The sequence below is a fragment of the Xiphophorus maculatus genome, chromosome 20 (genome assembly GCF_002775205.1).
Source record: "Xiphophorus maculatus strain JP 163 A chromosome 20, X_maculatus-5.0-male, whole genome shotgun sequence".
NCBI lineage: Eukaryota > Metazoa > Chordata > Actinopteri > Cyprinodontiformes > Poeciliidae > Xiphophorus > Xiphophorus maculatus.
In genome coordinates this window covers 29,966,813-29,984,456 of record NC_036462.1, presented here as the reverse complement: position 1 = coordinate 29,984,456, position 17,644 = coordinate 29,966,813, and the positions used below count along the sequence as shown (strand labels likewise).

Here is a 17,644-nt window from a genome sequence, read left to right as displayed (position 1 = left end):
TCAGAGAAATAAGCTCCAGGATGCCGCCGTTCAGGCAATGGCGAGACTTCTTCCCCGGCTGGAAAACACCGACTGACAGCACCGACTTTCACGACAGACTAATCAGCAACCTACTTTATTACCAGACTAATTATCTGCTACTCAGTACTGCTGTTTACATCATTGCAGGGTAAGAAATGTCGTACACTGCATCGTTTTATTGTTTGTAATTATATATATATATATATATATATATATATATATATATATATATATATATATATATATATATATATATATATATATATATATTGAACCTACTTTTTCTATTAAATAAATAATTAAATAAATAATACTGGGATGTTTTTTCACAGCTAGTTTTGATGGACAAAGTAAAACGAGGAAACAAATTGAACCAGAAAGAGAGGTCATTACTCAGTTCCAATGAAGTCCTTAAGCTTGAAGAACTGGTCTGTGGTCTAGTAACAATAAACAAAATTGTATTCACACCGCTGGAAAGCTTTTGCATTTTGTCACTTTTGTCCTTTTGGGTCCTTATTCCAACACAAAGAACCAGGTAGCTGTGGTCCATGAAAATGTTTACATAGAAAAATATGAAAAGAGTTAAGTACATTCAATGGGCCTATAAAGTATTGATGCTACTGTTAAAATTCTTTTTTTCTTTTTTAGATTTGAAGACTTAATAAATAATTTCTAAACTTTCTAAAGGTTTTAAGAACACATGGCCATGACCTTCTAAAAAGTAAAAAAAAAAAAGACTGTCAGTAGAGTAACATTCTAAATAAAGTTTCCAAAGTCTTACGCTATAATATGAAAGTGCATGCCTGTACAATCAGAAAGACTACTAAAAATAAACGCAAAGTAAATTCTGCTAAAATATTTTTTTCCTTTTTTAAATATTTTTATATTAAGTGAAGCTCGGGAAACATAATGCTCCACTTGTGAAAGTAAAACTGTGCAGCTCCTTTTTGGCACTCAGACACAGTTCTGCTTGTTACACTGCTTGGACAGGACATGGGGGAAGAAAAAGAAAAACAAAACTGTTTACAATTCAACTCGGTTCATTTATCCGCTGTCAGCCCACTACAAATGTCTTAGTGCGGCCTAAAAAATAATCCAAGTTGTAAAACAATGCAGTCAAGTTCGGTTTATAATTTAATTGGTAAAAAAATATAATAATTATATCGAAGGAGACCAAGTTGATGGCATTCAATCACTGACTTAGCAGGAACCACTTTAAACAAAGCGTATCAGTTGCAACTTTCATGGTGTGGTACTTTTACATTTGTGCTCTACATAAAGGCGAGACTGAAAAGATTAGACACAGATATGTGAACTTTGTTTCTTAAATAGACTGAATATTTGATGAGTTTTCGTAATTTTCTCATGACTTCGGAAAAACAGCGCGTCTTGCTGTGAGGATGCTTTTTCCTCAGCAGGGGACAGAAATACGGATGTGACTAGAAGATGGCTGGAGATTGTTGTGTTTGTGATGGTTATGTGACAAAATGTGAAAATGTTCGAGCGATACTGTTTCCCAGGCGCACCATAGGAGACATGTTGCTGTAGATCAGGGGTCTCAAACTCCAGTCCTCAAGGGCCGCTGTCCTGCAGTTTTTAGATGTGCCACAGGTACAAAACGCTGGAATGAAATGACTTAATTACCTCCTCCTTGTGTAGATCAGTTCTCCAGAGCCTTAATGACCTAATTATTCTATTCAGGTGGTGCAGCAGAGGCACATCTAAAGGTTGCAGGACTGCGGCCCTTGAGGACTGGAGTTTGACACCTGTGCTGTAGATAAATCATCTAACCACTAGGTGGAGCAAGTGCTTACATAGGAACAAAACACTGAGGCTTCATGAACGCCGCGGCATTTTTAAACTTCGCTCACGTGCCTCCGTGTTGTCCCGCAGGTTCAAGGACCCGGTGGGAGTGGGCACCGGCACCGCCGTAATGTTGGCCGTTTTTCTGCTCTCAGCTTATGTCGGAGAACTGCCACCTATTGTCGACTTGAAGAGAAGGAGTCCCTTCACGTTTCTGATAATCAACATTATAGTCGTTCACTTTGTGGCGAAAGCGTTTGTGGGTGTCGGGACATTTTTGTCAGCAACCGCTATATCCCTGGCCGGTAAGTTCACTGTGTTGTCCTTGTCTCACTAAATAAATAAATAACATAAAAAGCAAAATGTAAGGATTTATGCTTTGTAAAATGTTTTAAATTTACACTTAAAGCTGAAGTATGTAACTTTTATAAAGAAGGTTGTTTTTTTTTTTTTTTTACGTTTGTTAAAACTGTCACCATGTGGTAACAGTATATGATGAGACAGATAATCTGAAAACAATCACCTCCAAAAACAACCAGTCAGAGCCAGGAGGCGTGACTTAGTGCTGTCTATCAACCTCATGTACTCACTGCTAAATGTGCTAATGGCTAATGGATGAGCAGCATGGCAAAAAAAATTGCGATATGCCTCCTGGCTCTGATTGGTTGTTTTTAGTTAGCACTGGGAGAAGGTAGACGAACTAAATTTTTTCTTAGATTATCTGTTTCAACAAATATGTTAAAAAAAATAAATAAATAAATCACAAAAGTTACATGGAGTATCTTGATTTAGACCAGGTTTAAATTGATTATAAGTGATCACTGAATTATATTTTTGCTAAATTGCAAGCATTAGCATTTGCCTTTCCTTCTGCACTGCAGTGACTGTTTCACATGCTTCCCTTTGCAACCGCAAAGTGAACGAGGTGGCGTGCATTAAAGAAGCTCGGGAGCTGAAGGGGACACCGATGGGCTTTTTATTAAGGGCTCGCGGGAAATAAATGGAAACTAACAACTAAAGGAGACGGAATGATTGAAAAACGCACTTTTTTCCCCCACACGAAACAAAAATGCTTTCTCTGTGCTTATTAACCTTTGTAAAGTTTCTCTCTTGATATTAAGGAGCCGACTGTAACTGACAAACTGCATCTTTGCTAATGAATGTTTTCCACGGCTGTGAGGAGGAGCGTCTCTCTGTCCTGCACTAAATCTGTTGTGTGCACCAGAGCTACAGGCTTCTTGGTTAAGAAATTTACATTAATCTATACATGTCTGTGCTTCACGTGAGTAATTTAATGAATAAAAGAAATACAAGGAAGGCTAGCCAGTCTTGATGTGTTGCAATTCTTTTGAAACACTTGGAAAATACCAAATTAAAATTTATTCATGAAGTAAAGGCTTGATATGATGTCTTACACATATTCTTTTTAAATTCTATTAATAGCAACAGAATCAACAGAGAACACTAAAATGCCTCACTTTATGCAGATGATATTTTGGTTTACCTCTTTGATCCCTCTGCCTTTTTCAAAGACTTTCTTGTTTAAATGTGAAGATTTGTTGGCAAATTGGCTGAATTCCATTCATACGTTCCAAAATGATCAAGTTTTGATATTGAGTTTCAAGTCTTTGCGAGGTGAAGTGCCAGTAGAAGAAATAATGACACGTGATCTTGAAAGGTTTAACGGAAGAATAGCTCACCACACTTCCTAAATCAACCTAAAATCTTTTAAGGTGTGTCTCTGTCAGCTTTAGATATATAGAGATGAAAGGTTTTGCACACAATTTTCCAAATATCTTAAATTCAACCAGATTGGATGGAGACTTCCAGATTATCAGTTGGCTTTAGGTTTGGACTTTGTGCCAGCATAATATTCCCATAACCATATTTCATCATGGCGCATTCAGAGTTACTGTTTTGATTGTCTATAACACATATTCTCTTGTATGCTGGCCGAAATGTTTACTTTTGGTCCCATCTGACCAAAGCACCTTCTTGTTTGCATCAAGAGCATTTGACCAGACCTCGACTTTTCCTGCTGTGTTCTTTGGTTTTGATGCTGTTTGTAACTAATGTTACTAATAGAAAACTCAACAGTGTCCTTTAATATGCTGTAAAGGTGATAGGGATGGAGCTATTTCTAAGAAAATGAACAAGATCCTTTCTTGTTATTCTCTCTCCAAGATCTGCTTTAACATGTTCCTGTGGCCGTAAATAAAGAACATAAAAATACAAATCTGCATTCAGTTCGTCTCATTGAGTCGTTGGTTCCACCGGTTTGCACTTAAAGTTCCTTTCAATAGAGATTGAAGTTTACACAACATACTTTATTGCTAGTGTCTGCCATCTGGAAAAGTGGAAAAGGAAAGCCATGATGTCTATCAGGAGTTCTCCTGACTCTCCTGTGTTTTATCTGAGCCGTGTCTCCTGGGTGATGGATGGTGTAAATGTACTTCCCCTTCCACTCGTTCAAAATTTTAATCAGTGACCTTGCAGTAGATTATAGAGCTGTGTGGAGGTTCTTTTGACAGAGTGGGTTAATCTGCAGTCAATAAAACTCTAAACTTGGACTATATACTTGTTCTGATGGGGTTTTTTTCTATTCCATTCCATTTGAAACTGCAGATAACAAGAATCCGCTCGGAGAATAATGGTGGGAAAAAAGTGTAGTCCAAAGAATAAGTGATAATTCATAGCATTTATCTTCTTTTTTAGAAGTCTAACTAGCTTGGTCCACATTTGCAAACACAGAACAGACCATTCTTTGTTTCTCTTACACTTTAGGTTCCAGGAGTCATCCATTCACTATTGCATTATTAGGAGCCATCTTAAATGTCTTTGCTGTTTCATAGTGGCGTATAATGAGACTTAAATATAGAATTTTATTTTATCACCATCAAAGATCTGAAAAGGTCCAGATAACGATGTCATGAGTTTTAAGCTGCTTAATTAACATCTTTTAAAACATTTTTGGGAATAATTTTAAAGGTATTTTTTCAGGAGGAATGGACCATAATTCCAGTAAGCTGTTATGAAAAGACTGTGGAAGGATAACCAAAATGTTTCACCCAATATATACAGTTTAAATGTTACTAACAAAAGCATTACCAAATACTAAGGAAATGTATGTCTACTTCTGACTATGAAGGAACAAAAAAAACCCCCAGATTTTTCTGGTATTTAGTACTTATTTAAAAGTTTATTCTTAAATACATGCTAGAAAATTATTAAATAAAGGGATTATTTCTCCAATCATGGAATGACCTATACAGTTTAATTTTCAGATCTCTCTGTGGGTTGATGGTAAATTTCAAGTCGTTCATATTAGTACGTCTTACTTTAATTTGCAGACATTCATATTCAAACGGTAATTGAAGCTTATTTAAACATATACTTTAGTTTCTTTTCCACAGAAAACCCCGTTTCTAATACTTTCCAACGATAACTTGACACTCACAATATGGCGGACGCGCTGACGTGGGAAGTCGAAACTAATACTGCGCTTGCTCCTGTGTTTTTAACAAAAATAAAAAAATCCGACAGAAATAACAACTTAGAACCGGACGCCACAAACACTTTGGAAACATAATTAGTGGGTTTACTTCAGAGCTCACGCGCCTCTTGTTTAGTTTATGGCAAAAACGTGAGGTTTTCAAAGCCACGTCATGAGCTGGCAAACTCGCTCTCGCGAGATTGATCTTGACGTTTCAGCTGTTTGTTTTTCGTCTTGGTGCCGCTGAGCTGAGCTGTCAGAGGAAAAGAACCCACAGGACTCTAATGGCCAAAGTAGAGCTAGCACCGCTGAGGTCGTGGGATGACTTCTTCCCCGGCTCGGAAAGGTTCGCTAAGCCGGATTTTGGAGACATGGCAAGATGGAACAACCGAGTTGTCAGCAACCTGCTTTATTATCAGTCTAATTACCTGGTGCTCGCCATTGCTGTTTTCTTCATTGTCGGGTAAGAAATGCCATACAGTAAAAAGTTTTTTAGTCTGTGTTTTTTTTTTGTATTCACCCAGTCTGCTCGCCTTGTTGGCATAAAGAAGGATTTAACCTACTTCTAGAAAGATCAGCAGAAGCAAAGGTAGGAAATCAACTCTGCTGCTGTCATTTGAGAACAAAATGAATTAAAAAAATACTGCAGGTTAAAAGTTGATCAATTTGGGAACTGGTCATATGCTTGACATTTACAGATAATTGACACAGAGGCTTTGGCGTAGCGTGAAATCCAGGAACAGACTAAACCAGTCTGGGCATGCCCAGATGTCTGTAGCTAGTTGAGGAATTGACCTAACAATCTTATCTGATGGCGTCAAACATCCCGTGTGTGTGTCATTGGTTGTTAATTTGTCCGAGTTAAAGCTTGTTGTACTATCTACCCAATATAACAAGTTTGCAAACCTGGGTTTTTGTCGTGGGTCACGTGTTTTGCTTCTTCAGCCAATGAAAATGCCATGCTGATGACAAACCAGCTGGATTTGCTTGTTTGATTAGAGTCCAAATCCAGGTTTGGAAAATTGCTTCAGTGACTTCAGCTTGACTCATAGTTTCCATGTCAGCAAATCTGAACTTTGACACTTTTTTTTATTTTTATTTTGTTGGTTACTAGTTTGAGTAAACCATGTGATGTCATGCTTATGCTGCCAGAAAACGTTTATAATCAAAGCTGTTGATTATTTTTAATCAGTACTATAGTACGAAAAGTACTATTTACATTCGAGCGAGGTTTTCACATACTTTTATTTTTATTTTCTTTATTTTGTCTGCGTGTTAGCTTATTGTCTGAGGATAAATGTGGATCAGTTTCATCGTTTACGTTTAAACAATAACATATTAAAATCATGAAAAACATCGGGTTTGATGCTTCTTGGTCTAAATAACACAGAATGTAATCAGATTTGAGTGTATTTAGGTGAGTTTTGACGCGTTGTAGTTTGATATTGTCCACAGAAAAAGTCATAACGTGCGGGGATAATGTTGTTTTTGTAATACAAACATCTAACCACTAGAGGGAGACAGTGGATACACCATAACTTGCTCCGTGACTCTCCGGAGGGCATCACCGCCGCCTTTAACCTGCCTTGTGTCGCCCTGCTGTGGTCCTGCAGGTTCCTCAACCCTATGGGGATGCTCACGGCCATGGTCGTGGTGTCGGCCGTCTTCCTCGGCTCCGTCTGGGCCGGAGAGAACCGAGCCGTGATCAAGAACTTCAAGAGGCAGAACCCCACGGCGTTCGTGATCGTCGTCATGGTGGCCAGCTACGTTCTGATTTCTCTGCTCGGCAGCGTCATGACGTTTATGACAGCAATCACTTTACCTCTCACTTGTAAGTTGATGGATAATCTTTATGCAACACTGGATTGTGAATTGTTATATCATTTAAAAGTGGTCTGGATTACACAAAGTCGAAACTTTTTATTTATTTTATTTTTTAAAGGTTTGTTTCTAGTGGCCTTTATTTGACAGTGGTCAGGTTGTCAGAGGCGGCAAAAGTCAACGGGGCGGGACTTGAACCCTTGTCGAGGATGTATGGGTCTCACGCTCTATCCCTGCGCCACCGCTGTGCCTAGACTTGCGTTTCTCAACAGGGGCGGTAGCGCCCCCCGGAGGGCGTTCAGAGGACGGCAGGGGGCGCTGGTGGAATTTTTTTACAAAAGGGGGGGCGCTGGGATTACTTTGGGGGGCTTTTGCTCGGAGGTAAACTTTACTTCTTAAATGCACAACAACACCAGTTTAGACTTTGTCGAACCTGCTAAAACTGTATTGTGTAACATTAAAACATGCATGGCTGCAACTGTATGGATGGCAGCTCTCCTTCTCTTCAGTGTTTCTGTTAGGTGTAAATTTTTATATATGTCAACTTGTGCGTCAAATATGGTGCCACACATTTTTTGTGCGCACCCACGCCTTATGCACGAGGCCCCAGGTGAAAAGCATGATGAGTGAAGATTACTGGTGGTGAACGTCAATAAGCGATAAAATAAAACTAGCAACAGGAAAGAAACTAAAGAGGACGTAACAATAAACCAAGAGAGGATAATACTAATCAAAGAAAACTAAATGGAAATGAATGAAGAACAAAATGCAAGAATAAACTAAGAAACTAAATTAAATACAGTGGAATAAGCCTGTATGGCAAGACCTTTTGAGCGATAGTTAATACAGAGGACTGTATGGCAAGAACAAACAGATACTGTTTCAGATAAAAGGTAAAATAATATTGTTGAAGTATGTTGGGACATCTAGTGTTAAGTAGAAATATATTTTACAGACGACAACAATAAGGAATTTATCACTTATTTATGTTTTTGATTAGATGCGATATATATATTTCTTCAATATTATTTTTGTGACAGTGTTAATGTAATGAGGCTGATGACTCCATGACACTTTCAATTTGACTCATTAGGATTTTACTAAGAACCAGCTTTGTTTGTTGTAATTTCTGTCCAGTAAAACTATTAATCTATAAATCAATATTCAGGTCTATATAAAGATATAATCCATGTTTCTGTCTCATATTTGTTTGGCATTGAAAGGATCTGGAACTTTTGCTTTTCCACTGAAAGCTCTGGTTTGCACAGTAAATGCCAAGTGGGTGAAATTTTATGGATGATACTCTGACGTCCTATTCTCTTGAAGGCAGCACAGAGCTACCACCAGAAACTGACAGAAACACTGAAGAGAAGAAGAGTTATGATTGATATAGTTGCAGTTCTATCCATGTTTTAATGTTGCAGAGCTCTGTCTTTTTGCAAATAGATCAAAGTTTAAACTGGTATTGTTGTGCATCTTTTATCTGGTCATTTTGTGCAGGATTTAGCAACTAACATCAGAAAATTGCACAGAAACAAGAATATTTTTTCCACTTTTTAACTTGAACGTCCATTCGTTGCGTTTTTGCCTGTAAAGGTAATTTCTATTCACGTCGCTGTTTTGTTCTCTGGGAGATTATTTTTGATAATAAATACAGAAACAACCATAAAAATCAAAACATCAGCAATAGTGATAGGAATATTAACACTAAAATAATATTCAGTGCAAAGTAGCCTACAATTTCTTTGATGGGGGGCCGGTAAGGGACCTGGATAATGGAAAGGGGGGTCGCTGGCCCAAGAAAGGTTGAGAAACACTGGCCTGGAGTAAAACTTTTTTTGCAACACTCGGGCGCACATGCGCAGAACGGGCAGCTGCGGGGTTTATTCTTCGCATGTCCGGGCAGATAACAACTAAATCAATGGCGGATAGTGTCGTGCTTTGTTGTGTTTCCAACCTTTTCAGTTTAACCCAACTTACACTAGCGCTTTATTCATGGGAGTCTGAGGTCAAAGTGAAGGGTTGTTTCGACACGCTAAAATCATAGCGATGTTTAGTGACGTGGCATGGCAACTGCAGCTGACTGTAGGCGTCTCGCCTGGTAAATGTGCAACTTTTCCCTGCTCAACATCTGACAAATACCAGCAGTTTACAGGCAGCAGTCTCGTGTAAACATAGCCTCAGTTCTCCCTGAATCAGATCATACTCTGGGTTTATTTACGAGTTTGTTTTTGCCAAATGTCAAATTTTAAAATGTGATTTATTTACTCCTGTCTGCTCTGCAGTGGTAGTCGCACACGCTTCGTTTCGCCTGCGCAACGTGAAGAACAAGGTGGAGAACAAGATGGAAGGCGCGGGGCTGAAGAGGACTCCGATGGGCCTTTTGCTCCAGGCTCTGGGACAGCAGGAGGAAAACCTCCAGAAGATTCAGACTTTTCTGGAGGGAAAAATGAAGGAGTAGCTGCCACAACTTTTAGGTTTCTTTATTGTCTGGCATGTTGCCGATAAACGAAAGACTGCAGACCAACAAACGCCGTCTCCTCCTCAGGGTATCTCGTGACACTCCGGTCAGAACTTGTCAGGGGTGCTTCTCCCGCTCCCCGTCCCTCCCCACCCCTCGCGCCGGCTATGCAAATTGTGTCCCGTTGCAAGCTGCGAAGCCTCTTGTTTACGAAATCTGTGTTTAATCAGTCTCCGTTTGCACTCGAGCGAAATTGTGAAAGCAGCTTCAACCGAGGCTGAAAAGTGCTCGCTCAACACGCGTCGCTGCCAAGACGACGTGAGCGCTTCGAGTTGACGGAGGCGGAAAGCTCTTCACATTTTCGAGTGGAGCTGGTTTACGTCGGACTGGAACCAGCAGGCTGCGAAACCAAGAGAATCATGCAAAAAGAGCGAGCCCTGCTTTGTCTTCAGTCTGATCACTTTGTCAATATTTGAAAGGGAAAACTTGAAAGGAATTCTCCTGACCTCTTTAATCTTGACGGTGCCCCGTGGGTGATGGATGAGCTAACGCTGCATTTATCTGACATGCTAATCAATGACCGTGGAGCAGATTATAGATTATATTCTGACGGAGTGGATTCATCTGCTGTCAATAAGGCCCTGAACTCAGACCAGATACTTTGACGCTGCTCCGTCCAGATAACAAGAATACACTTGTGGAAAAAAATAATAATAATAAAGAAATAAACCTGTGAAAACATGGCCTTTTGATGGCAATTTTTTTTTTCTCACGGCTAATTTAAAAAATAAATAAAAAATCTTTTAAAAGTTTGTTTTTCAAAGATCATTCTGGGTTTTCTTTTTAACACCTTTGTGTGTAAAATAAATAAAAAAACACACACACACACAGGCTTGTTTCTATATCTCCAGTGTTTCTGTTGAGTTTAATGGCCGCTCCCTCCCCGATCGCTCCCTCTGGGCTACAGCTGTGATTTACGTCCCCTGCTGCCTCATCCCATCATCCATATTGGGGAAACTTGGAGTAAACACAAGCACCGCTGGCAACAGAATCAAGTAAAGTCATGTCTCAGAGGGCACAGTGGAGGCCCTTTCTTTTCCCGGAGCAGCAGTCAAACGTGTGTGTGTGTTTTCCGCCCGCTGCTCAGTCAACAGGTGTGTGTCATTGTCGACTCAGCAGAGAGAAAGAAGCCCCCCACCCTCCCCTGCAAAATCTGTATTCTGATATTCATACTGTTCCCTACAGTAGGGTACTCTTGCAAAAGTATTCAACTTGTTCACATTTTGATCAGCTTCAATGTGTTTTAAAGCAGAGTGTTATTTTTTTTTTGCAAAATAGTTCTTTGAGCACAGTTATTTTTAAGTGTTAGTCAAGATTCTCCATTTGATTGAGGTCAGGACTTTGTCTAGACTCTAGACCATTCTAACAAGAATTTGCTTTGATCTAAAAGTCATTGGATTCTACTGGAAAGTGAATCTCTGCCGCAAGCTCGAGTTTTGTTTTTCCATAGTTTTTAAGCAGATTTTTGTCCAGTTTTTAGCTCCGTGTATTTTCTCATCGACTCCGACAGTCTTTCCTGCAGAAATAAGAACACTCCCACAGGCTGATGCTGCCACTGCCATGTTTAGCAACGAGGATTTCACTTTTAACTTGTGGTTTGAAGATATATATATTTTTTGTCGTTTCTAGTGAGTCTACATGTGACATTTCAAGAAAGCTAACGTAGCTCATCGGACTAACTTGAGTGAAATATCCGCCCCCTTTTCGTGTTTATGAGCAAATATCTGCTGAAGAGCATTTTAATAACAAACCGTCGGTTATAAGGTTGACTCAAACATTTAACCATAAGGTTAGAAAATTAGGGCCTAAATTGCTTCCTAAAGGTAACGGAGCAGCAAAGTTTGGTCGTTTTCTTCGCGGTCCTTAAACCTGATGAACAACAGACGCAGAGAACACCGTCAGACTTATGATGCCAGCTCTTCGCTTCATTCGTCGTGTGGTGGAGACATGTCTGTCTGAACCTACATTACTGCGGCTCACACCGAGCCTGACTCCACATTAGCGGAGTTTTCTTCTGGCCTGATAATGAAGGGTAAGGACAGCAGCGGGGCTTTGTTTCAGCAGTGAAACGTCAGCGGTAGCGTCTGGCTGCAGCTGCTGCGTACAGACAGCTGGACGAGAGGGCGCGAGACCTCCTCTGAGCTGGCTCACGAGCTTGTTACCGAGAGTTGGCTGGCAGGAAAATGTGAGGAAGGGAGGGAAGGAAGGAAAGAAGGAGAAGGCTTGTAGCAGCACATTGTTGTTCATGGGGATTAAATGGACGACATGTGTGGGGCAGCAGGCTCCTCTTACAGGGAGGGTTTTGAAGCTGTAAACTCCGCCGTTTGTCATTCGCAGGGATGACAGGAGAGGTTATAGACCGAAGAGGGTGTGACGGCTTTTAAATACGGGTTTGGTTGGTTTACAGCTTAGGGACGGACAAAACCAGCTTGACAACGAAGCACAACAGTGAGAAAACAGCTGAGCAGCAGATCTCAGGGTGTTTAAAAACCAACTCGTTCCGCCATACTTGCATTGCTTTGCAAACGTATTGCACTTTTTTTTTTCTCTCTCCAGATTTAGCCACGTTGAAATCAAACTTTAATGTCTTTATGTGATGGACTAACACTATTCAAAGCTCACTGCACAAACAGGAAGTCTTACCAAGCATCTTGAGTCCAGTTTTTAGAGCAAACATCTTAAGACACTTGAAATGAAACAGGAAGTTCCATTTAAAATTTACAAGACGTATAGGGGGTAGATAATTACAAAAAGCAACGCTGTGCATCACCCTGAACACACCATCTCCATGGTGAAACACGGTGACTGCGGCATCATGCTGTGTGGAGGAGTTTCTTCTACGTCTGGTTAGGAAACCTGTGGAAAACGTGTAAAAAGGCTGCAGAGGTTCGAGGACAGCAGTCCTAAACATACAGCCTGAGTTTAAATGAACAGATAATCATTAGTTACAATGGCCTAGTCGAATTCCAATTGAAAATTACGATCAAGTCTTGAAAATCATCCATTTTGCAAAGAATGGGCACAAAAGCTGGTAGAGACATGGTCATAAATGCAGAGAAAGGTGGAACTGTGCCACGCTTTTTAGATTGTTAGATGTAAAAAGTCTTAAATTATTTCCCTTCGATTTCACGATTATGTACTACTTGGCTTTCCGTAAAATTCCAAGAAAATGCAGTGAATTTTGAGGTTGGACTTTGAATTTTGTAATGTGAAAAAAAAAAGACAGATTAGTTGCTTTCATACACATATTACTATTAATAAATACAATTGGTGATCGTCTTTGAAAACACTTCAGTTTGAAGTCTTGGATTATCATCCAGATTACCTTCTGGAACTAAAAGTCCCCCCAAAGTGACAAAAGCACTGGCTCAAGTACTTTTTTTTTTTTTTATTGCAAACAAACGCACAATTATACAAATAACTAAGAACCAGCTTAACAATTATCGTTCACTATATATTACATGTGCTTTCCCCCCCAAATATATAAAAAAATGCATTTAAAAAAAAAAAGGAGAGAACCAGTGTATTTACAATAACAACACTTACATACAGGTCCATTCTCTAGAGAGAACGGATGAGCACCGGCCCATGATTTCCAGCATGGATCAAATAAACCAAGTAACAAACACAAAACAGGAAGTGGCAGTAATCTCAAACTGGTGACCTGTAATACTCACATGGTGCTACAAATAAAGATTTGGCTCACATATTTTTTTTTTCAGTGATCAATTGAAAGACTAAAGGAAGTGGGCTGGTTGTTTGAATCATTGGGGTTATAAACTGTGTAAAATATTGTTTTTTTATAACTCATTTTAATGAGTTCAATCCTTCATGTTGATGTTTGGCTCCTCCTTCATGGTTCCAGTGTTCAATAACAAAACAAAACAGGTCAGTTGTTGAAGTTGTTCGTCTTCGCTCAGGTTCCTTTACTTTTTTTTTTAGCAGAGACGGTGTGAGTGTGTGTGAAGGTGGCATCTCTGAAGGCAAACACTGTCAAAGTTTAGTCTGGAATCACCCTCTGCCTGAAGCGTTCAGTCTGCAGCAGGTTCGGTTTCAGTGCACAGGCGATAACCATCGCTAACACCCTGACGTTCCAGTTGGCTCCAGTGGAGAGAGAACCCTTTCATCGCTTTGCAAAAAGCATTCAGCAGAAAACTGAAACTCAGCACTTCATTCGCCTAGTTCCATTAAGTTCCTTCATTCTTCAAGTCCATTTTAGACAAAAAAAAACAAAACAAAACCAAAACTAGTAAGTGCAGTCTAAGGCACAATGATGGCTCGTCAACACGAAGGAATCCTGCAGAACTAGACTATAGTTCCTGGTTTGGAGCCTTCGTGCCAGAAAATCTGCTCTTCTGGCTCCGTGCCGTGTGTCTGGTTGTTCATTTGGGAGTCCATGTGACTCACATCCACGGTGGATCTGGAAGAAACACGCACACAAAAAAACATTCGGACACGTTTGGTGAGATCACAAATAAAAATCAATACAGGTTGCATATTTTTGGATAGAGATGCACAGAAAAATCGGCCGATGACTGGAATCGGTTGATTTTATTTTTACCCTCGACTGACCCTGATTGGCTGATTTGTGAAGACACCAGGCCTAAAGGCTAGCAGGTGTTAGTGAAAAAAAAAAAAAAAGACATTCCGGCGAGGAAGTTGTGGAAGAAGAACGAACACTCAGCTATTTCAGTATCAGGGAGGTGACTGAGAGTAAAGTTAAAGAAGAACAATAGATTAATAGATTAACCTGGAGGACATTACTGTGGAATTGTTTTTATATAAAACAGTAAATGCAAACTTTAATTTATTCAGAAAAAAGAAAAACATATTTTACTTCTTATACACCTTAAACATAAACTGGGATTGGTTATCAGCCAGTCAGAGTCGTTAAAGTTAAAATCAGTCACAGGAAGTATCTCTGATCGGTGCATCCCTCATTCTGGGTTTGTTAATCCCAAAGTCTGTTTTAAATTAGTCAAGTATCACAACACATTACATTAAAAGATGCACAGACAAACATGCACAGATTTAAATGCCACAAGGTTCAGAGGTCACCCTCTGCCACACAGGTGCTCTCCCGCCACCACAAAAACACCCGGCTTGAACCAATCAGAAGAAGTCTTTGGAAGTGATTTGGAGCGCTCCTTTAGTCCCTGCTGCACGACTGAAACCACACATCACCGCCACCGTAATTCTTTTTCTTTCTCACCCTTTCTCATCTGCTGAGACTGAAAATTATTGGGGTAAATTTTCCCATTCAGTGGCACTGGCAAACCTCTCTAAAGGCCCCGCAGGGGCCGGCATCCTAGTTTCTGGGAGGCATCTGTGCGTGAGAGGGAGGGGGTTGGGGGGAAAGGAGGGCAAAGGTCACGGTTGAATGACAGAACGTTGGCAGGGAGCGTTTGTGTGTGCAGGACAGCAAGATGCAGACGAGAGCAAACAGAAAAAAACAAAAAAAAAACGGCTGAAGATTGGCCACCGCTGGATGAAAATATGCCATCTGGTATGACAGGCATATTTTTAATAAGCCATGCAGGAACCTTATTATACATGACAAACATGGAGTAAACATCTGAAAAATGCAAAGTTTGCTCAAGAACATCAACAGGCAAAAATGAAATGAAATATAAACCGTGGGGACACAGCAACAGAGGAGACTCAGGCCAGATTACTTACTATGAGCTACCTTCTGCAAAAGGCACCTTACTGAGCCTGTGGCCCCTGGAGAGCTGCTGCTGCACGGGGCCAGGGACCACCTGTCTGACCCGACAGCCGGGGGAGTATGGAGAAGAGGGGAAGGAGGGATCGGAAGGGGGGCTGGTGGAGGAGGAGGAAGGACGAGAGGGGAAAAAACGCCTCTGGCCATCAGGACTGAACCAAGAGCCTCTAAAAAGCTGGGAGGTGGCAGATCTATGAGAGAGCATGGTAATCCTGTAATCCCACTGAAACGCTCTGTCACAGAGCAAACAGCCACACACTTCACGGACAACAGTCATCACTTACAGGAGAATCAAAAGAGAATATTTACATATTGTTGCTTTGTGGGTAAAATACAACAGCACCTTTCAAATTCGTTAGCCAATTAACCAGGAACACTTAGCCTCAGGGATGAGGAGGATCAGGGAGTGGCTTATTGGATAAGCAGGAAAGCTGAAGCTAAGTTTTTTTTTTTTTCTCTCTCCTTCTCCTTACCTGCTGTGGGTCGGGTGGCCGTAGGGAGCTGTGCTGTATGAGCAGGAGAACGACTCATGCATGGGCATGTCGTAATCTGACATTCCACGATTACTCATGTGCCAGTTTCCGCTGGAGGAGGAGGCTGACGACACTGGAGAGAAATGGTACAGATTAACGGGTGAACAGGCAAAACGTGAAGCTGAGAGACAACGCGGTGCTGTGGTAGAGGATAAGGGCAACTGATAAAAAATAAAAATAATTCTGACTTTTTCTCCAAATTCTGACATTTATCTTCTGAGGAAAAAAGTCAGAATTTTGAGATTAAAATCTGAATTCTCTTTTTTTGTTCAGTGGCCATAACTCTCCTGCGTGCAGCGCCGCACACCAACCTGAGGAGTAGTACATGTTCCTGTGGTTGTGAGGATACGGCGCCGGCATGGTCTGGTAACTCAGGCTGTGCTGTGAGCCTCTGTTGTAGTCGCAGTGATGCGTTCCCTGTTTCTGCGGCGCGTTGCGTTGGTACCAGCCCTTCAGGTGCTCCACCACCAGGGCCTTCGGGATGCTCCTGCTGACTTGCTCGGTGCCACGGGGCGCCTGCCGGTTCCTGGGCGGCCGTATCGTGGCGTAGACGTTGTGCGAAAGGCAGTCCGTAACGTCCGAGCCGTACTGCGGGTGGACGTCGTGGCCGTAGTAACCCTGCTGCGCGTGGTGGTAGTGGTGGTAGGAGGGGTTGACGTTGTAGTGACCCTCCAGCTCGTCCTCGTACATGTAAACTCTGTTGGTGTAAGGCTCCGGCTCCAGGTGGTTGGGGTAGCCGGTGACGTAATACGCCGTGGTGTTGGGTCGCCCTTGAGGCTGGTAGGTGTAGAAACGGGTGTCCGACTGCGCAAGGTTGGGCATGCTGCCGGTGTTGGCGTACAGGTCGTTTCTGTGGCGACCGCGCGTCCGCCGCCGTTGGGTGTGGTTGCCGGGCGCGCTGTACTCCACGCTGGATTGGCTGGTGTGCGACGAGCCGTCGTCGATGACCTCGGTGCTGTTGCAGCGGCGAGCGGCGGAGACGGTGATGCACGGTACGGGCGGTTTGGTCTCCATCATGAGCTGAGACAGAGACTCCAAACTCCCACTTCTCTGGTGGAAATGCTGAGCGGCATCCTCCGATCTGCAAAGTCAATCAAAACTGATTTAATGTTCTAGAGAAAGATGAAACAAAACAAAAGAAAACCTCAAATCATGTACAGATGATGAAGATTTTTTTTTTTAAGAACTATGACACATGACAGAAAAAAATGTATAAATAAGGCATCTTCGACAGTGGAAGTAGTTTTGAATCCAACAGAAAATCAACATTGCTTCAAAACTTTAGCTTGTAATTTATTTGAACTGAAAACTTGTTGTGGTTGCCTGGTGTGTTTAGAGATCAAACATTACAGCAGGTTTTAAGTTTTAGATTAATTGAATGAGTATGGAAGAAAAATAAAAAAGAATTCAGATTTTTTCTTTACCAAACCCCCCCCCCCAATTCCAAATTTTTAAAACATTATTCTTTTTAGATTTCTTGATTTATTTTTTAACCAATTTTCTAAATTTAAACATATATATCCATCATAAATTTACTGAAAAAAAAAAAAAAGTGAGATGATGTTAAGGTGAAATACAGCGCTGCACTGATTACAGTTTTTTGGCCGATCGCCGATCTTTAACCTGCCAATTTCTATTTTTTGTCAGAAAAGTTGCTACGTTGGTAATAGTGGGGTCACTATTGTTAATTGTGCAAATTAATTAATCGTGCGTGTCTCCCAACTTAAAGG

At 41.0% G+C, this 17,644-nt stretch overlaps 3 protein-coding genes across 10 annotated transcripts in view; 2 read left to right on the top strand and 1 right to left on the bottom strand.

Annotated features, from left to right (window-relative positions):
* The first annotated feature begins 7 nt into the window (after positions 1-7).
* LOC102233266 (PRA1 family protein 3-like) lies at positions 8-4,027 on the top strand. The gene is made up of 3 exons (XM_005808483.3): positions 8-169; positions 1,915-2,129; positions 2,706-4,027. The coding sequence occupies exons 1-3, from the start codon at positions 21-23 to the stop codon at positions 2,822-2,824; spliced, it is 483 nt and encodes a 160-aa protein (XP_005808540.1). The 5' UTR covers positions 8-20; the 3' UTR covers positions 2,825-4,027.
* A 1,509-nt stretch (positions 4,028-5,536) lies between these two features.
* On the top strand, positions 5,537-10,342 carry LOC102228842 (PRA1 family protein 3-like). The gene is made up of 3 exons (XM_005808467.3): positions 5,537-5,780; positions 6,931-7,148; positions 9,424-10,342. The coding sequence occupies exons 1-3, from the start codon at positions 5,602-5,604 to the stop codon at positions 9,597-9,599; spliced, it is 573 nt and encodes a 190-aa protein (XP_005808524.1). The 5' UTR covers positions 5,537-5,601; the 3' UTR covers positions 9,600-10,342.
* Positions 10,343-13,032: 2,690 nt separating this feature from the next.
* The window catches only part of LOC102228572 (FERM domain-containing protein 4B-like), a 54,717-nt gene continuing 50,105 nt past the window's right edge, over positions 13,033-17,644 (bottom strand). For 2 of the 8 annotated variants that reach the window (XM_023324615.1, XM_023324608.1), the window contains exons 21-24: positions 16,226-16,995; positions 15,855-15,987; positions 15,349-15,572; positions 13,979-14,079 (exon numbers count right to left, since the gene is read on the bottom strand). In XM_023324615.1, coding sequence (XP_023180383.1) covers positions 14,063-14,079; positions 15,349-15,572; positions 15,855-15,987; positions 16,226-16,995 — 1,144 coding nt within the window. In that variant the 3' untranslated portion in view covers positions 13,979-14,062. Of the gene's footprint in view, positions 15,573-15,854; positions 15,988-16,225; positions 16,996-17,644 lie in introns of all 8 variants that reach the window. The other 6 variants (XM_023324610.1, XM_023324614.1, XM_023324611.1 and 3 more) reach the window with 6 other exon arrangements.